General features: G+C 48.7%; 1 protein-coding gene across 5 annotated transcripts in view; it reads right to left on the bottom strand.

The window, feature by feature from the left end:
- Positions 1-18096, bottom strand: part of LOC134983951 (zinc finger protein 189-like) — a 207351-nt gene that overhangs the window by 184093 nt on the left and 5162 nt on the right. For 3 of the 5 annotated variants that reach the window (XM_063949580.1, XM_063949576.1, XM_063949579.1), the window contains exons 4-9: positions 16787-16910; positions 16582-16670; positions 10810-10912; positions 10223-10341; positions 9632-9743; positions 325-422 (exon numbers count right to left, since the gene is read on the bottom strand). In XM_063949580.1, coding sequence (XP_063805650.1) covers positions 325-422; positions 9632-9743; positions 10223-10341; positions 10810-10912; positions 16582-16670; positions 16787-16910 — 645 coding nt within the window. The remainder of the gene's footprint in view (positions 1-324; positions 423-9631; positions 9744-10222; positions 10342-10809; positions 10913-16581; positions 16671-16786; positions 16911-18096) is intronic. The other 2 variants (XM_063949578.1, XM_063949577.1) reach the window with 2 other exon arrangements.

Consider the following 18096-nt stretch of genomic DNA (forward strand, 5'->3'; position numbering starts at 1 on the left):
TTTTGAGTGAGAGTGAAATAGTGAAACCTTTGTTTTCTGATGGCTCAATGTACACAAACTTTGTTTAATACACAAAGTTATTAATAATATTGTATTAAATGACCTTCAGGCTGTGTGTATAAGGTGTATATGAAACATAAATGCATTCTGTGCTTAGACTTGGGTCCCATCACCATGATATCTCATTATGGTATGCAATTATTCCAAAATACAGAAAAATCCAATATCCAAAATACTTCTGGTCCCAAGCATTTTGGATAAGGGATACTCAACCTGTAGTATAAAATCACTTTGGTATTCGGTGAGACTCTGAATTCCACCTACCTGATCCTCCTGTGGGACACGGTGATTCTCCTCTGTATGATCCTGGGAATACAGAGGACGGGGACATCTCTCTGGGGTATTCCCGTTACTGGCCACATCTGTAGGAGACACACAGTAACCTGATGTATGAGATACACCAGAGAGTGTGGGGCGGAGACTGGTCAGATCTCTGGGCTGGTAACACACAGTGACATGATGTGAGGGCGAGAGCAGGAGTATAAACAGGATTTGAATACCTACCGGTAAATCCTTTTCTCCTAGTCCGTAGAGGATGCTGGGGTCCACTTCATGACCATGGGGTATAGACGGTTCTGCAGGAGCCATGGGCACTTTAAGACTTTTCAAGGGTGTGAACTGGCTCCTCCCTCTATGCCCCTCCTCCAGACCTCAGTTATAGGAACTGTGCCCAGGGAGACGGACATTTCGAGGAAAGGATTTACTTTTATACCAATTGTGAGATTCATACCAGCTCACACCTCAACCATGCCGCACAACATGGCATTCAACATAACACACGCCAACAGGCATGAACCATTTACAGCAACATGCTAAAAACAAATGTAACAACTTGTGTAACTATACTGAACAAAACTGCAGGTAAAGTACGCACTGGGTCGGGCGCCCAGCATTCTCTACGGACTAGGAGAAAAGCATTTACCGGTAGGTATTAAAATCCTGTTTTCTCATACGTCCTAGAGGATGCTGGGGTCCACTTCATGACCATGGGGTTTATACCAAAGCTCCAGTACGGGCGGGAGAGTGCGGATGACCCTGCAGCACCGATTGACCAAACTTGAGGTCCTCATCGGCCAAAGTGTCAAACTTATAAAATTTAGCAAAAGTGTTTGACCCTGACCAAATAGCTGCTCGGCAAAGTTGTAATGCCGAGACACCCCCGGGCAGCCGCCCAGGATGAGCCCACGTTCCTAGTAGAATGGGCCTTCACCGACGTCGGTAACGGCAATCCAGCCATAGAATGAGCGTGCTGAATCGTACCTCTGATCCAGCGCGCAATATTCTGCTTGGAAGCAGGACACCCAATCCTGTTGGGAGCATACAGGACAAACAGAGCCTCTGTTTTCCGTATCCGAGCTGTTCTAGTGACATAAATCTTCAAAGCCCTAACCACCTCTAGAGACTTTGACTCAGTGAACGTGTCAGTAGCCACTGGCACCACAATAGGTTGGTTTATGTGGAAAGACGAAACCACCTTTGGAAGAAAATGTTGGCGAGTTCTCAAGTCCGCCCTATTTTCATGGAAGATCAGGTAAGGGCTCTTGTGAGACAAGGCCCCCAACTCAGACACCCGCCTTGCGGATGCCAATGCCAAAAGCATCACCACTTTCCAAGTGAGAAACTTCAACTCTATCTCCTGTAGAGGTTCAAACCAATCCGATTGAAGGAACTGCAACACCACATTAAGGTCCCATGGTGCCACTGGAGGCACAAATGGAGGCTGGATGTGCAGAACCCCTTTCACAAAGGTCTGAACTTCAGGAAGAGAGGCCAATAGAAAACCGATAAGGCCGAAATCTGGACCTCGACTGACCCCAATCTAAGGCCCGCATCCACACCAGCCTGCAGAAAATGGAGAAAACGTCCCAACTCAAACTCTTCCGTAGGAGCCTTCTTGGATTCACACCAAGACGCATATTATCTCCAAATACGGTGGTAATGTTTAGACGTTACTCCTTTCCTGGCCTGAATAAGAGTGGGGATGACTTCCTTGGGAATACCCTTTCGGGCTAGGATCCGGCGCTCGCCGTCAAACATAGCCCCGGTAAGTCTTGATACACTTACGGCCCCTGCTGTAGCAGGTCCTCGCGAGGAGGAAGAGGCCGAGGATCTTCTACGAGCAACTCCCGAAGATCTGGGTACCAAGCCCTCCTTGGCCAGTCCGGGGCAATGAAGATTGCTCGAACTCTTGTTCTTCTTATTCTTTTGAGAACTTTTGTAAACAGTGGAAGTGGAGGGAAAACATATACCGACCGAAACACCCACTGGGTCACCAGTGCATCCACTGCTATCACTTGAGGTCTCTTGACCTGGAATAATATCTCTGAAGCTTCTTGTTTAGACGAGATGCCATCATGTCTACTTGAGGAACTCCCCAAAACTTGTCACCTCTGCGAAGACTTCTTGGTGTAGGCCCCACTCTCCTGGATGGAGATCATGTCTGCTGAGGTAGTCTACTTCACAGTTGTCCACTCCCGGAATGAAAATTGCCAACAGAGCTCTGACATGCCTTTCCGCTCAGAGGAGAATCCTTGTCACCTCTGCCACTGCCGCTCTGCTTTTCGTTCCGCCTTACCTATTTATGTACGCGACTGGTGTTACATTGTCCCACTGGATCTTCACGGAATGATCTTGGAGAAGATGTACCGCTTGTAGAAGGCCGTTGTAAATGGCTCTCAATTCCAGAACGTTTATGTGAAGGCAGGCTTCTTGACTTGACCATTTTCCTTGGAAGCTTTCCCCCTGTGTGACAGCTCCCCAGCCTCGGAGACTTGTATCCGTGGTTACCAGGACCCAGTCCTGAATCCCAGACCTGCGTCCCTCTGGTAGGTGAGAACTGTGTAGCCACCACAGGAGTGAAATCCTGGCCTTGGATGACAGGATTATCTTCCGGTGCATGTGTAGGTGGGATCCGGATCACTTGTCCAACTGGTCCTACTGGAATACTCTGGCATGAAATCGGCCAAACTGTAAGGCCTCGTAGGCCGCTACCAGTTTCCCCAACAACTGAATACATTGATGGATCGACACGCTTGTTGGTTTCAATATTTGTTTGACCATTTTCTGGATTTCCAGAGCCTTTTCCACTTTGGAAGAAAAAATAAGAATTTACTTACCGATAATTCTATTTCTCATAGTCCGTAGTGGATGCTGGGAACTCCGAAAGGACCATGGGGAACAGCGGCTCCGCAGTAGACTGGGCACAAAAGTAAAAGCTTTAAGACTAGCTGGTGTGCACTGGCTCCTCCCCCTATGACCCTCCTCCAAGCCTCAGTTAGGATACTGTGCCCGGACGAGCGTACACAATAAGGAAGGATTTTGAATCCCGGGTAAGACTCATACCAGCCACACCAATCACACCGTACAACCTGTGACCTGAACCCAATTAACAGCATGATAACAGAGGAGCCTCTGAAAAGATGGCTCACAACGATAATAACCCGATTTTTGTAACTATGTACAAGTATTGCAGACAATCCGCACTTGGGATGGGCGCCCAGCATCCACTACGGACTATGAGAAATAGAATTATCGGTAAGTAAATTCTTATTTTCTCTGACGTCCTAGTGGATGCTGGGAACTCCGAAAGGACCATGGGGATTATACCAAAGCTCCCAAACGGGCGGGAGAGTGCGGATGACTCTGCAGCACCAAATGAGAGAACTCCAGGTCCTCCTCAGCCAGGGTATCAATTTTGTAGAATTTTACAAACGTATTTGCTCCTGACCAAGTAGCTGCTCGGCAAAGTTGTAAAGCCGAGACCCCTCGGGCAGCCGCCCAAGATGAGCCCATCTTCCTTGTGGAGTGGGCATTTACAGATTTTTGGCTGTGGCAGGCCTGCCACAGAATGTGCAAGCTGAATTGTACTACAATTCCAACGAGCAATAGTCTGCTTAGAAGCAGGAGCACCCAGCTTGTTGGGTGCATACAGGATAAACAGCGAGTCAGATTTTCTGACTCCAGCCGTCCTGGAAACATATATTTTCAGGGCCCTGACAACGTCTAGCAACTTGGAGTCCTCCAAGTCCCTAGTAGCCGCAGGCACCACAATAGGTTGGTTCAGGTGAAACGCTGAAACCACCTTAGGGAGAAACTGAGGACGAGTCCTCAATTCCGCCCTGTCCGAATGGAAAATCAGATAAGGGCTTTTACAGGATAAAGCCGCCAATTCTGACACGCGCCTGGCCTAGGCCAGGGCCAACAGCATGACCACTTTCCATGTGAGATATTTTAACTCCACAGATTTAAGTGGTTCAAACCAATGTGACTTTTTGGAACCCAAAAACTACATTGAGATCCCAAGGTGCCACTGGAGGCACAAAAGGAGGCTGTATATGCAGTACCCCTTTTACAACGTCTGAACTTCAGGGACTGAAGCTAGTTCTTTATGGAAGAAAATTGACAGGGCCGAAATTTGAACCTTAATGGACCCCAATTTCAGGCCCATAGACACTCCTGTTTGCAGGAAATGTAGGAATCGACCCAGTTGAATTTCCTCCGTCGGGCCTTACTGGCCTCGCACCACGCAACATATTTTTGCCAAATGCGGTGATAATGTTTTGCGGTTACATCCTTCCTGGCTTTGATCAGGATAGGGATGACCTCATCCGGAATGCCTTTTTTCCTTCAGGATCCGGCGTTCAACCGCCATGCCGTCAAATGCAGTCGCGGTAAGTCTTGGAACAGACAGGGTCCTTGCTGAAGCAGGTCCCTTCTTAGAGGTAGAGGCCACGGATCCTCCGTGAGCATCTTTTGAAGTTCCGGTTACCAAGTCCTTCTTGGCCAATCCGGAGCCACGAATATAGTGCTTACTCCTCTCCATCTTATCAATCTCAGTACCTTGGGTATGAGAGGCAGATGAGGGAACACATACACTGACTGGTACACCCACGGTGTTACCAGAGCGTCTACAGCTATTGCCTGAGGGTCCCTTGACCTGGCGCAATACCTGTCGAGTTTTTCCCAACGGTTTATAATCATGTGGAAGATTTCTGGGTGAAGTCCCCACTCTCCCGGGTGGAGGTCGTGTCTGCTGAGGAAGTCTGCTTCCCAGTTGTCCACTCCCGGAATTGCTGACAGTGCTATCACATGATTTTCCGCCCAGCGAAGAATCCTTGCAGCTTCTGCCATTGCCCTCCTGCTTCTTGTGCCACCCTGTCTGTTTACGTGGGTGACTGCCGTGATGTTGTCCGACTGGATCAACACCGGCTGACCTTGAAGCAGAGGTCTTGCTAAGCTTAGAGCATTGTAAATGGCCCTTAGCTTCAGGATATTTATGTGAAGTGATGTCTCCAGGCTTGACCATAAGCCCTGGAAATTCCTTCCCTGTGTGACTTTAAACTTTTACTCTAAGCAGCTCAGGAGAGCCAACTAGATTGCACCCTTCTCGTTCGGGCACAAAAATCTAACTGAGGCTTGGAGGAGGGTCATAGGGGGAGGAGCCAGTGCACACCAGCTAGTCTTAAAACTTTTACTTTTGTGCCCAGTCTCCTGCGGAGCCGCTGTTCCCCATGGTCCTTTCGGAGTTCCCAGCATCCACTAGGACGTCAGAGAAACTCTCTTTACTTCTGTGTCCAGAATCATCCCTAAAAAGGACAATCTTGTCGCTGGTTCCATCTGCAACTTTGGAAAATTCATGATCAAACCGTGTTGCTTGAGCATTGACAGGGAGAGTGCGATGTTCTGCACCAACTGTTCCCTGGATCTCGCTTTTATCAGGAGATCGTCCAGATAAGGAATTATATTGACTCCTTTTTGAGGAAGGAGGACCCCCTGGAACTGGTAATGGCAATCCTGTACTGCAAATCTCAGATAAGCTTGGTGAGGAGGATAAATGGGAACATGCAAGTAAGCATCCTTTATGTCTACTGACACCATGAAGTCCCCCTCCTCCAGACTGGAAATCACCGCCCTCAGGGATTCCATCTTGAACTTGAACCTTTCCAGGTAGAGATTCAGATTTTCCAGGTTTAAGATCGGTCTGACCGAGTCGTCCGGCTTCGGAACTGCAAAGAGGCTTGAATAAAAACCTTCTCCTTGCTGTGACAAGGGTACCAGGACAATGACCTGATCCTGACATAATTGTTACCGCCTCTCTTTCTGGAAGATAAGCTAGCAAGGTCAATTTGAAAAATTGGCATGGGGGGAGCTTCTTGAAACTCCAGTTTATATGAATGGGACACTATTTGTAAGACCCATGAGTCCAGGCCAGATTAAATCTAGATTTGACTGAAAAGTTTCAGACGTGCTCCCACCCGAGCTCACTCCCGCAAGGGAGCCCCAGCGCCATGATGTAGATTTGGCAGAAGTAGGGGTTGACTTCTGCTCCTGGGATCCTGGAGATGCTGCGGGTTTCTTTCCTTTTCCTCTTCCCCTACCTGCAAAGAAGGGGGAACCTTCCGCCTTTCTGTATTTGTTGGGCCGAAAAGACTGGATTTGAGAGTGATGTGTCTTTTTTACCAGTGCAGGAGCATAAGGCAAGAATGTCGACTTACCTGCGGTAGCCGCCGAGACTAACGCATCCAGCCCATCACCAAATAAGGCCTCACCTTTATACGGGAGAGCCTCCATATTTCTTTTGGAATCTGTATCAGCATTCCACTGGCGAATACACAACGCCCTCAGAGCCGATACTGCCATGGTAGCGGCTGTTGAACCCAAGAGTCCAATATCCTTCATAGCTTCTAGTATGTATGCAGCAGCATCTTTGATATGACCTAACTTAGGAGTATTTTCGATAGCACGACTCCCCCACGCGCAAGCAATGGTGAGTCTGGGCAGCGTACCATTGGCTACATAAATACATTTTAAAGTAGTCTCCATTTTGCGGTCTGCCGGCTCCTTTACTGAAGCCGTCCCAGGTGCAGGGAGAATCACTTTATTTTATTTTTTAACCTTGACAGAGCACTGTCTAACACGTTTTCCTGTCCTCTAACGGGAAAGGATAAGCAACCTGAATCCTTTAGGGAATATGAAATTTCTTTTCAGGATTCACCCAAACTCCCTCAAAAAGAGTATTTAGCTCGAGGGAAGGAGGGAAAGTTACCTTACATTTCTTTTTCTTATAGAAATAAGCCGTCTCCTGAGGTACAGTAGGGGCTTCTGTAACTTATAAGACCTCCTTTATAATAACAATCATATATTGTACACTTTTTGCCAATTTGGGATCTACCCCCCCTGGAATCACTATCATCGACACAGGAATCAGAGTCCGTGTCGGTATCAGTATGTACAATGTTTGCAAACGGTCTCTTATGTGACCCAGAGGTGTCGCCTGCAGATGAAAGGGCAGAACTATGAAAAATCACATCTTCCACTGATTTTCTCCAGCTTTCTGCATGAGACTCAGACTTATCTAATCTCCTACTGATATGATTCACACTATCACGTAATTCTTTCACCCATTCAGGCTCGTGATGTGAAGGCAGCACCACCACATTACAACTCTGTGTCCGTAAAATGGCTCCTCCAGAGGGAGGACTCCCTGTCTCAGACATGTCACACACGTGCACAAACACACCACAGACACTCCGAGATTTATAGGGGACAGACCCACAGTAAAATCTGTCAGAAGGACACAGATAGGAGCAGCTAGTTCACAAACCCCGCGCCAGTAACACAATGCCTGTGAAACATAAAATGCCCACTGACATGCAGCGCTTTTTTATAATGTCAATACACAATATAAAGCACCAATTTCACTGTGCCCCTTCCTGTTTTGCACCCTGATATTTGTATTCAGTAGTGTAGGAGGACCAGCGTTTTCTCTGTAGCCAGAGGAGAGAGAGAGAGAAAATGGCGCTGAGCAGTGTGCTGGCTGACTGAGGAGGAAGCTCCGTCCCCGTAATGGCGCGTTTCTCCTCAGCATTTCTGAGGTAAATTTTTATACTGGCGGGGGTATGACTGTGCCTTGGCATCTTCTGCCCCTTTTCAGCCAGTTTTATAAGGTATCATGCTGCCCAGGTTGCCATCCCCCCGCGAGCGCCCTGCACCCTGCAGTGTCTGTATATGTGTGGGCAACATGGTGCGCTGCGCTCCCACCAGCCGCGTGGTACCTTTAGCAGTCACCTTGATTGAAGATCTCTCTTCTAAACACCCACCTGTCTTCTGACTTCTGGCTCTGTGAGGGGGTTGACGGCGTGCTGTGGGAGTGAGCATCTAGACACGGCTAGCTTTCAGTTCCCTTCAGGAGCTAATGGTGTACTGTCAGCCAGAAGCAGAGCCATGAAACTATTCAGGAAGTTGGTTCCTACTTCTGCCCCCTCAGTCCCACGTAGCAGGGAGACTGTTGCCAGCATTCCTCCCTGAAAATAAAAAACCTAACATAAGTCTTTTCAGAAAAACTCAGTAGAGCTCCCCTGGAGCGCATCCAGTCTGCTTGGGCACATTTCTAAAACTGAGGTCTGGAGGAGGGGCATAGAGGGAGGAGCCAGTTCACACCCTTGAAAAGTCTTAAAGTGTCCATGGCTCCTGCGGAACCGTCTATACCCCATGGTCATGAAGTGGCCCCAGCATCCTCTAAGACGTATGAGAAATAGGGGCTGATGGCTCCTGATGTATGAGATACACCAGAGAGCACGGGGAGGAGACTGGTCAGATCTCTGGGCTGGTAACACACAGTGACATGATGTGAGGGGAGAGCAGTAGTATAATAGGGGCTGATGGCTCCTGATATATGAGATACACCAGAGAGTGTGCGGAGGAGACTGGTCAGATCTCTGGGCTGGTAACACACAGTACATGATGTGAGGGGGAGAACAGGAGTATAATAGGGGCTGATGGCTCCTGATGTATGAGATACACCAGAGAGTGTGGGGAGGAGACTGGTCAGATCTCTGGGCTGGTAACACACAGTGACATGATGTGAGGGGGAGAGCAGGATTATAATAGGGGCTGATGGCTGCTGATGTATGAGATACACCAGAGAATCTGGGGAGGAGACTGGTCAGATCTCTGGGCTGGTAACACACAGTGACATGATGTGAGGGGGAGAACAGGAGTATAATAGGGGCTGATGGCTCCTGACTCCCCCACTGAGCAGATACTTTCCCTCATTAGTCCATAGTGACAGAGGAGAGATAAGAAACTGTAATAGTGACAGGAGAATATCTGACTCTGGGCCTAATTCATGCGTTAGCAAGTACAATTCCCTAAGCTACAGAATGGCTAATGTTAGCAAGTGAAGCTGCCATCCAGAAATGAAACGAGTCGCCCACCGGAGCAATCACAAACACATTCGCAGCCTAGAACGAGGAACATCGTCTGCTAGGGCTACGGCTACGCAGACTGGAGACATCATTATCAACGCAGTCACCATGTTTTTGTATGTAGGATTTGCAGCCGATGGCACATACACGCCCCGATAACTGCCATGACAGGCCTGCAATTTTGCTACCACTCCCTGTTAGCACCCCCAAACGGTCACTTCCGGTCAATCACTTTGCAATGAATTCCTCATTGCGAGCAGGATTATATCGGAAACTTCACATATGCGCACTGTCTAGTCTGCAGATAATCGGCCATTGCCTGCACAGGTGATCCCTCTGTTCTGTACTTAGTGATTATTACTCACCTGTGCTGATGATATCTGTAGGGATTTCCTCCTCCTTACACTGGTGATAATCCATCACATACATCTCCTCTCCCTGTGTATCTTCTACATTAAAGTCATTCGGGTCATCATCCTTAAAACCATAACATAAAGAAATTTTTTTTAATTACATTAGTTCACATTAAACAGATATAAGTGAATAAGATTCTCTACAGATCGAGTATCCCATATCCAAATATTCAGAAATACGGAATATTCAGAAATACGGAATATTTTGAAATACGGATATTTTGAGTGAGAGTGAAATAGTGAAACCTTTGTTTTCTGATGGCTCAATGTACACAAACTTTGTTTAATACACAAAGTTATTAATAATATTGTATTAAATGACCTTCAGGCTGTGTGTATAAGGTGTATATGAAACATAAATGCATTCTGTGCTTAGACTTAGGTCCTATCACCATATTATCTCATTATGGTATGCAGTTATTCCAAAACACGGAAAAATCAAATATCCAAAATACTTCTGGTCCCAAGCATTTTGGATAACGGATACTCAACATGTAGTGTAAAATCACTTTGGTATTCGGTGAGACTCTGAATTCCACCTACCTGATCCTCCTGTGGGACACGGTGATTCTCCTCTGTATGATCCTGGGAATACAGAGGACGGGGACATCTCTCTGGGGTATTCCTGTTACTGGTCCCATCTGTAGGAGACACACAGTGACCTGATGTATGAGATACACCAGAGAGTGGGACTGATCAGATCTCTGAGCTGGTAGCACACAGTGACATGATGTGAGGGAGAGAGCAGGAGTATAATAGGGGCTGAAGGCCCTGATGTATGAGATACACCAGAGAGTGTGGGGAGGAGACTGGTCAGATCTCTGGGCTGGTAACACACAGTGACATGATGTGAGGGGGAGAGCAGGAGTATAATAGGGGCTGATGGCTGCTGATGTATGAGATACACCAGAGAGTGTGAGAGGAGGAGACTGGTCAGATCTCTGGGCTGGTAACATGATGTGAGGGGAAGAGCAGGAGTATAATAGGGGCTGATGACTCCTGACTCTCCCACTGGGTAGGTACATTTCCCTCATTAGTCTGTAGTGACAGAGGACGGTGTAGGATAATATATTGTTGTAGTGACTTAACACTGAGAATAAGTGACTCTGTACTTAGTGATTATTACTCACCTGTGCCGATATCTGTAGGGATTTCTTCCTCCTTACACTGCTGATCTCCCCTCACATACGTCTCCTCTTCTCCCACTGCTTTAATATTAGTCAGATCTTCACTCTAAATAAACCCCCAAAGATGAAAAAAATAAGATTTTACTCACCGGTAAATCTATTTCTCGTAGTCCGTAGTGGATGCTGGGGACTCCGTAAGGACCATGGGGAATAGACGGGCTCCGCAGGAGACTGGGCACTCTAAAGAAAGATTTAGGACTATCTGGTGTGCACTGGCTCCTCCCCCTATGACCCTCCTCCAAGCCTCAGTTAGGAACTGTGCCCGGACGAGCTGACACAATAAGGAAGGATTTTGAATCCCGGGTAAGACTCATACCAGCCACACCAATCACACCATATAACACGTGATAGGAACCCCGGTTAACAGTATGATAACAATTGGAGCCTCTGAAGAGATGGCTCACAACAAAACCCGATTTTTGTAACACTAACTATGTACAAGTATTGCAGACAATCCGCACTTGGGATGGGCGCCCAGCATCCACTACGGACTACGAGAAATAGATTTACCGGTGAGTAAAATCTTATTTTCTCTGACGTCCTAGTGGATGCTGGGGACTCCGTAAGGACCATGGGGATTATACCAAAGCTCCCAAACGGGCGGGAGAGTGCGAATGACTCTGCAGCACCGAATGAGAGAACTCCAGGTCCTCCTCAGCCAGGGAATCAAATTTGTAGAATTTAGCAAACATGTTTTCCCCTGACCAAGTAGCTGCTCGGCAAAGTTGTAAAGCCGAGACCCCTCGGACAGCCGCCCAAGATGAGCCCACCTTCCTTGTGGAATGGGCTTTTATTGATTTAGGCTGCGGTAATCCTACCGCAGAATGCGCCAGCTGAATAGTGCTACAAATCCAGCGCGCAATAGACTGCTTAGAAGCAGGAGCACCCAGCTTGTTGGGTGCATACAGGATAAACAGCGAGTCAGTTTTTCTGACTCCAGCCGTCCTGGAAACATAAATTTTCAGGGCCCTGACTACGTCCAGCAACTTGGAATCCTCCAAGTCCCTAGTAGCCGCAGGCACCACAATAGGTTGGTTCAAGTGAAAAGCTGAGACCACCTTCGGGAGAAACTGAGGACGAGTCCTCAATTCTGCCCTATCCATCTGGAAAATCAGATAAGGGCTTTTACAAGACAAAGCCGCCAATTCTGAAACCCGCCTGGCCGAAGCCAGGGCCAACAGTATGACCACTTTCCACGTGAGATATTTTAATTCCACAGTCTTAAGTGGTTCGAACCAATGTGATTTCAGGAATGCCAAAACCACATTGAGATCTCAAGGTGCCACTGGGGGCACAAAAGGAGGCTGAATATGCAGAACTCCTTTGACAAAAGTCTGAACTTCAGGCAGTGAAGCCAGTTCTTTCTGGAAGAAAATCGACAGAGCCGAAATCTGGACCTTGATGGACCCCAATTTGAGGCCCAACGTCACCCCTGCTTGCAGGAAGTGTAGGAATCGACCCAGTTGAAATTCCTCCTTCGGGGCCTTCATGGCCTCACACCAAGCAACATATTTCCGCCAAATGCGGTAATAATGTCTTGCGGTGACATCCTTCCTGGCTTTCATCAGGGTAGGGATGACTTCCTCCGGAATACCCTTTTCCTTTAGGATCCGGTGTTCAACCGCCATGCCGTCAAACGCAGCCGCGGTAAGTCTTGGAACAGACAGGGTCCCTGCTGCAGCAGGTCTTGTCTGAGCAGCAGAGGCCAAGGGTCCTCTGCCAGCATCTCTTGAAGTTCCGGGTACCAAGCTCTTCTTGGCCAATCTGGAACCACGAGTATGGTTTTCACTCCTCGCATTCTTATTATTCTCAGTACCTTGGGTATGAGAGGTAGAGGAGGAAACACATAAACCGACTGGTACACCCACGGTGTCACTAGAGCGTCCACAGCGATCGCCTGAGGGTCCCTTGACCTGGCGCAATATCTTTTCAACTTTTTGTTGAGGCGGGATGCCATCATGTCCACCCGTGGTCATTCCCAACGGTTTACCCGCATTTGGAAAACTTCTGGAAGAAGTCCCCATTCTCCCGGGTGTAGGTCGCCCATCGGAGAATCCTTGTGGCTTCTGCCATCGCCATCCTGCTTCTTGTGCCGCCTTGTCTGTTTACATGGGCGACCGCCGTGATGTTGTCTGATTGGATCAGTACCGGCTGGTTCTGAAGCAGGGGCCTTGCTTGGCTTAGGGCATTGTAAATGGCCCTTAGCTCCAGAATATTTAAGTGAAGCGAAATCTCCTTGGAAATTTCTTCCCTGTGTGACTGCACCCCAGCCCCGAAGGCTGGCCTCCGTGGTCACCAGGACCCAGTCCTGTATTCCGAATCTGCGGCCCTCTAGTAGATGAGCCCTCTACAGCCACCACAGCAGCGACACCCTGTTTCTTGCCGACAGGGTTATCCGCTGTTGTATCTGTAGATGGGACCCGGACCATTTGTCCCACAGGTCCCACTGGAACGTCCTTGCGTGGAACCTTCCGAATGGAATTATGCTTCGTACGAAGCTACCATTTTTTCCAGGACTCGTGTGCTTCCACTGGAAGAAACACTCTTTTCTGGTCTGTGTCCAGAATCATTCCCAGGAACAGAAGACGTGTCGTCGGGACCAGCTGTGACTTTGGAATATTGAGAATCCAGTCGTGCTGTTGTAGCACTTCCCGAGAGAGTGCTACCCCCACTACCAACTGTTCTTTGGACCTCGCCTTTATCAGGAGATCGTCCAAGTACGGGATAATAAAAACTTCCTTCTTGCGAAGGAGTATCATCATTTCGGCCATTACCATGGTAAAGACCTTCGGTGCCGTGGACAACTCCAACGGCAGCGTCTGGAACTGATAGTGACAGTCCTGTACCACACATCTGAGGTACTCCTGGTGAGGAGGGTAAATGGGGACCTGCAGGTACGCATCCTTGATGTCCAGGGAGACCCTGTAATCCCCCTCGTCCAGGCTCGTAATAACCGCCCTGAGCGATTCCATCTTGAACTTGAATCTTCTGATATAAAAGTTCAAGTATTTTAATTTTAAGATGGGTCTCACCGAACCGTTCTGTTTATTCGGTACCACAACCATTGTGGAATAGTAACCCCTTCCTTGCTGAAGGAGGGGCACCTTGACAATCACTTGTTGTGATTATAGTGTTGAATAGCCACCAACACCGCCTCCCTGGCAGAGGGAGGTGCCGGTAAGGCAGATTTTAGGAAACGGCGAGGGGAAGAACGTCTCGAACTCCAGCCTGTACCCCTGAGATACTACTTGAAGGACCCAGGGATCCATGTGAGAGAGCCCACTGGGCGCTGAAATTTCTGAGACGGGCCCCCACCGTACCCGGGTCCGCCTGAGCAGCCCCAGCGTCATGCTGTGGACTTACCGGACGCAGGGAGGACTTCTGCTCTTGGGAACTAGCTGTGTGCTGCAGCTTTTTCCTCTACCTTTGCCTCTCGGCAGAAAGGATGAGCCTCTAGCCCTCTTGTTTTTCTGGGGCCGAAAGGACTGTACTTGATAATACGGTGCTTTCTTTTGTTGTGGGGTAGCCTGTGGCAAAAAAGTCGATTTCCCAGCAGTAGCTGTGGAAACGAGGTCTGAAAGACCATCCCAAACAGTTTTACCCCCTTATAGGGCAAAACTTCCATGTGCCGATTCGAGTCGGCATCGCCTGACCATTGCCGAGTCCATAACCCCCGTCTGGCGGCAATGGACCTAGCGCTTATTTTTGATGCCAGCCGGCAAATATCCCTCTGTGCATCACGCATGTATAAGACCACGTCTTTTATATGCTCTATTGTCAGCAAAATATTGTCCCTATCCATAGTTATTTTCCGACAGGGAATCTGACCATGCAGCGGGAGCACTGCACATCCATGCCGAAGCAATGGCTGGTCGCAATATAATGCCCGAGTGTGTGACTATATCTTTCAGGGTAACCCCCTGCTTTTTATCAACAGGTTCCTTCAGGGCGGCCGTATCCGGAGACGGTAGTGCCACCTTTTCTGTTAAGCGTGTAAGCGCTGTATCTACCCTATGGGGTGTTTCCCAACGTGACCTATCCTCTGGCGGGAAAGGGTACGCTGCCAATAACCGTTTAGAAATTATCAATTTCTTACCGGGGGAAGACCACGCTTCCTCACACCCTCATTTAATTTCTCAGATGCAGGAAAAACTACTGGTAGTTTTCTCTCACCAAACATAATACCCTTTTATGTGGTACCTGGGGTATTATCATAAATGTGTAATACATTTTTCATTGCCTCAATCATGTAACGGGTGGACCTATTTGGAGGGTACACTAGTCTCAACGTCGTCGACACTGGAGTCGGTATCCGTGTCGACATCTGTTTCTGCCATCTGAGGTAGCGGGCGTTTTTAGAGCCCCCCATGACATTTGAGACGCTGGAACAGGCACAAGCTGAGTAGCCGGCTGTTCTGTGTCGTTGACCTTTTGTGTAAGGAGTTGACACTTTCACGTAATCCTTCCATAAGTCCAACCACACCGGTGTCGATCCCGCAGGGGGTGACATCACATTTACAGGCATTCGCTGCGCCTCCACATCATTATCCTCCTCATACATGTCGACACAGCCGTACCGACACACAGCACACACACAGGGAATGCTCTGACAGAGGACAGGACCCCACAAAGCCCTTTGGGGAGACAGAGGGAGAGTATGCCAGCACACACCAGGGCGCTATATATCACAGGGATATCACCTATAAAGAGTGTTTTCCCTTATAGCTGCCTATATATATTGTATACTGCGCCTAAATTGTGCCCCCCCTCTCTTTTTAACCCTTTCTGTAGTGTATTGATTGCAGGGGAGAGCCAGGGAGCTTCCCTCCAACGGAGCTGTGAGGGAAAAATGGCGCCAGTGTGCTGAAGGAGATAGCTCCGCCCCTTTTTCGCTGACTTTCTCCCGCATTTTTATGGATTCTGGCAGGGGTTAAAAAGCACCTATATAGCCTCTGGGGCTATATATGGTGCCAGTTTGCCAGCCAAGGTGTCAGTATTGCTGCTCAGGGCGCCCCCCCCCCAGCGCCCTGCACCCATCAGCGACCGCAGTGTGTGGTGTGCATGAGGAGCAATGGCGCACAGCTGCAGTGCTGTGCGCTACCTTGGAGAAGACAGAAGTCTTCAGCCGCCGATTTTCCGGACCACCTTCTTGCTTCTGGCTCTGTAAGGGGGACGGCGGCGCGGCTCCGGGAACGGACGACGAGGTCGGGTCCTGTGTTCGATCCCTCTGGAGCTAATGGTGTCCAGTAGCCTAAGAAGCCCAAGCTACCACCACTTAGGTAGGTTCGCTTCTTCTCCCCTTAGTCCCTCGATGCAGTGAGCCTGTTGCCAGCAGGTCTCGCTGAAAATAAAAAACCTAACAAACACTTTCTTCCTAGGAGCTCAGGAGAGCCCCTAGTGTGCATCCAGCTCGGCCGGGCACAGAAATCTAACTGAGGCTTGGAGGAGGGTCATAGGGGGAGGAGCCAGTGCACACCAGATAGTCCTAAATCTTTCTTTAGAGTGCCCAGTCTCCTGCGGAGCCCGTCTATTCCCCATGGTCCTTACGGAGTCCCCAGCATCCACTAGGACGTCAGAGAAACACACATTTATTAATGTCCGATTTAATTAAATTAAATTACAAGAATATAAGTGTACAAAATCCAAAGAGTTTCTCCACCAAATACAAAAAAGTAGGGTCACTTTTGTATTTGCCGAGATCCTGAATAGTATTACCTTACACTCCTGTGGGACACTGTGATTCTCCTCCTGGGAATAAAGAGGACGGGGACATCTCTCTGGGGTATTCCTGTTACTGGCCCCATCTGTAGGAGACACACAGTGACTGAGTACATTGTATATATGTGATTATCAGGTGATGTGTATCTAGGTGGCCTCATAGCTGCTCTCTCCATTACACTACATGACAGTCTCCTCTTACCCAGTGATGTAAGGGGCCGGTAATTCTCCATCATCACGTCCTTGTAAAGACCCCTGTGTTCCTCTATATACTCCCACTCCTCCATGGAGAAATAGACAGTGACATCCTCACACCTTATAGGAACCTGACACACACAATGATACAGTCATCACCCAGACACATTCCCCGGTGTTACTGTATAATGTCCCATTCCCAGCAGTCACCTCTCCAGTCATCACCCAGACACATCCCCTGGTGTTACTGTATAATGCCCCATTCCCAGCAGTCACCTCTCCAGTCATCACCCAGACACATCCCCCGGTGTTACTGTATAATGCCCCATTCCCAGCAGTCACCTCTCCAGTCATCACCCAGACACATCCCCTGGTGCTACTGTATAATGTCCCATTCCCAGCAGTCACCTCTCCAGTCATCACCCGGACACATTCCCTGGTGTTACTGTATAATTCCCCATTCCCAGCAGTCACCTCTCCAGTCATCACCCAGACACATCCCCTGGTGTTACTGTATAATGTCCCATTCCCAGCAGTCACCTCTCCAGTCATAACCCAGACACATCCCCTGGTGTTACTGTATACTGTCCCATTCCCAGCAGTCACCTCTCCAGTCATCACCCAGACACATCCCCTGGTGTTACTGTATACTGTCCCATTCCCAGCAGTCACCTCTCCAGTCATCACCAAGACACATTCCCTGATGTTACTGTATAATGTCCCATTCCCAGCAGTCACCTCTCCAGTCATCACCCAGACACATCCCCTGGTGTTACTGTATAATGTCCCATTCCCAGCAGTCACCTCTCCAGTCATCACCAAGACACATTCCCTGGTGTTACTGTATAATGTCCCATTCCCAGCAGTCACCTCTCCAGTCATCACCCAGACACATCCCCTGATGTTACTGTATAATGTCCCATTCCCAGCAGTCACCTCTCCAGTCATCACCCAGACACATCCACTGGTGTTACTGTATAATGTCCCATTCCCAGCAGTCATCTCTCCAGTCATCACCCAGACACATACCCTGGTGTTACTGTATAATGTCCCATTCCCAGCAGTCATCTCTCCAGTCATCACCCAGACACATACCCTGGTGTTACTGTATAATGTCCCATTCCCAGCAGTAACCTCTCCAGTCATCACCAAGACACATTCCCTGGTGTTACTGTATAATGTCCCATTCCCAGTATTCACCTCTCCAGTCATCACCCAGACACATCCCCTGGTGTTACTGTATAATGTCCCATTCCCAGCAGTCACCTCTCCAGTCACATCCCCTGGTGTTACTGTATAATGTCCCATTCCCAGCAT

Source organism: Pseudophryne corroboree, assembly GCF_028390025.1.
Source record: "Pseudophryne corroboree isolate aPseCor3 chromosome 3 unlocalized genomic scaffold, aPseCor3.hap2 SUPER_3_unloc_3, whole genome shotgun sequence".
Taxonomy (NCBI): Eukaryota; Metazoa; Chordata; class Amphibia; order Anura; family Myobatrachidae; genus Pseudophryne; species Pseudophryne corroboree.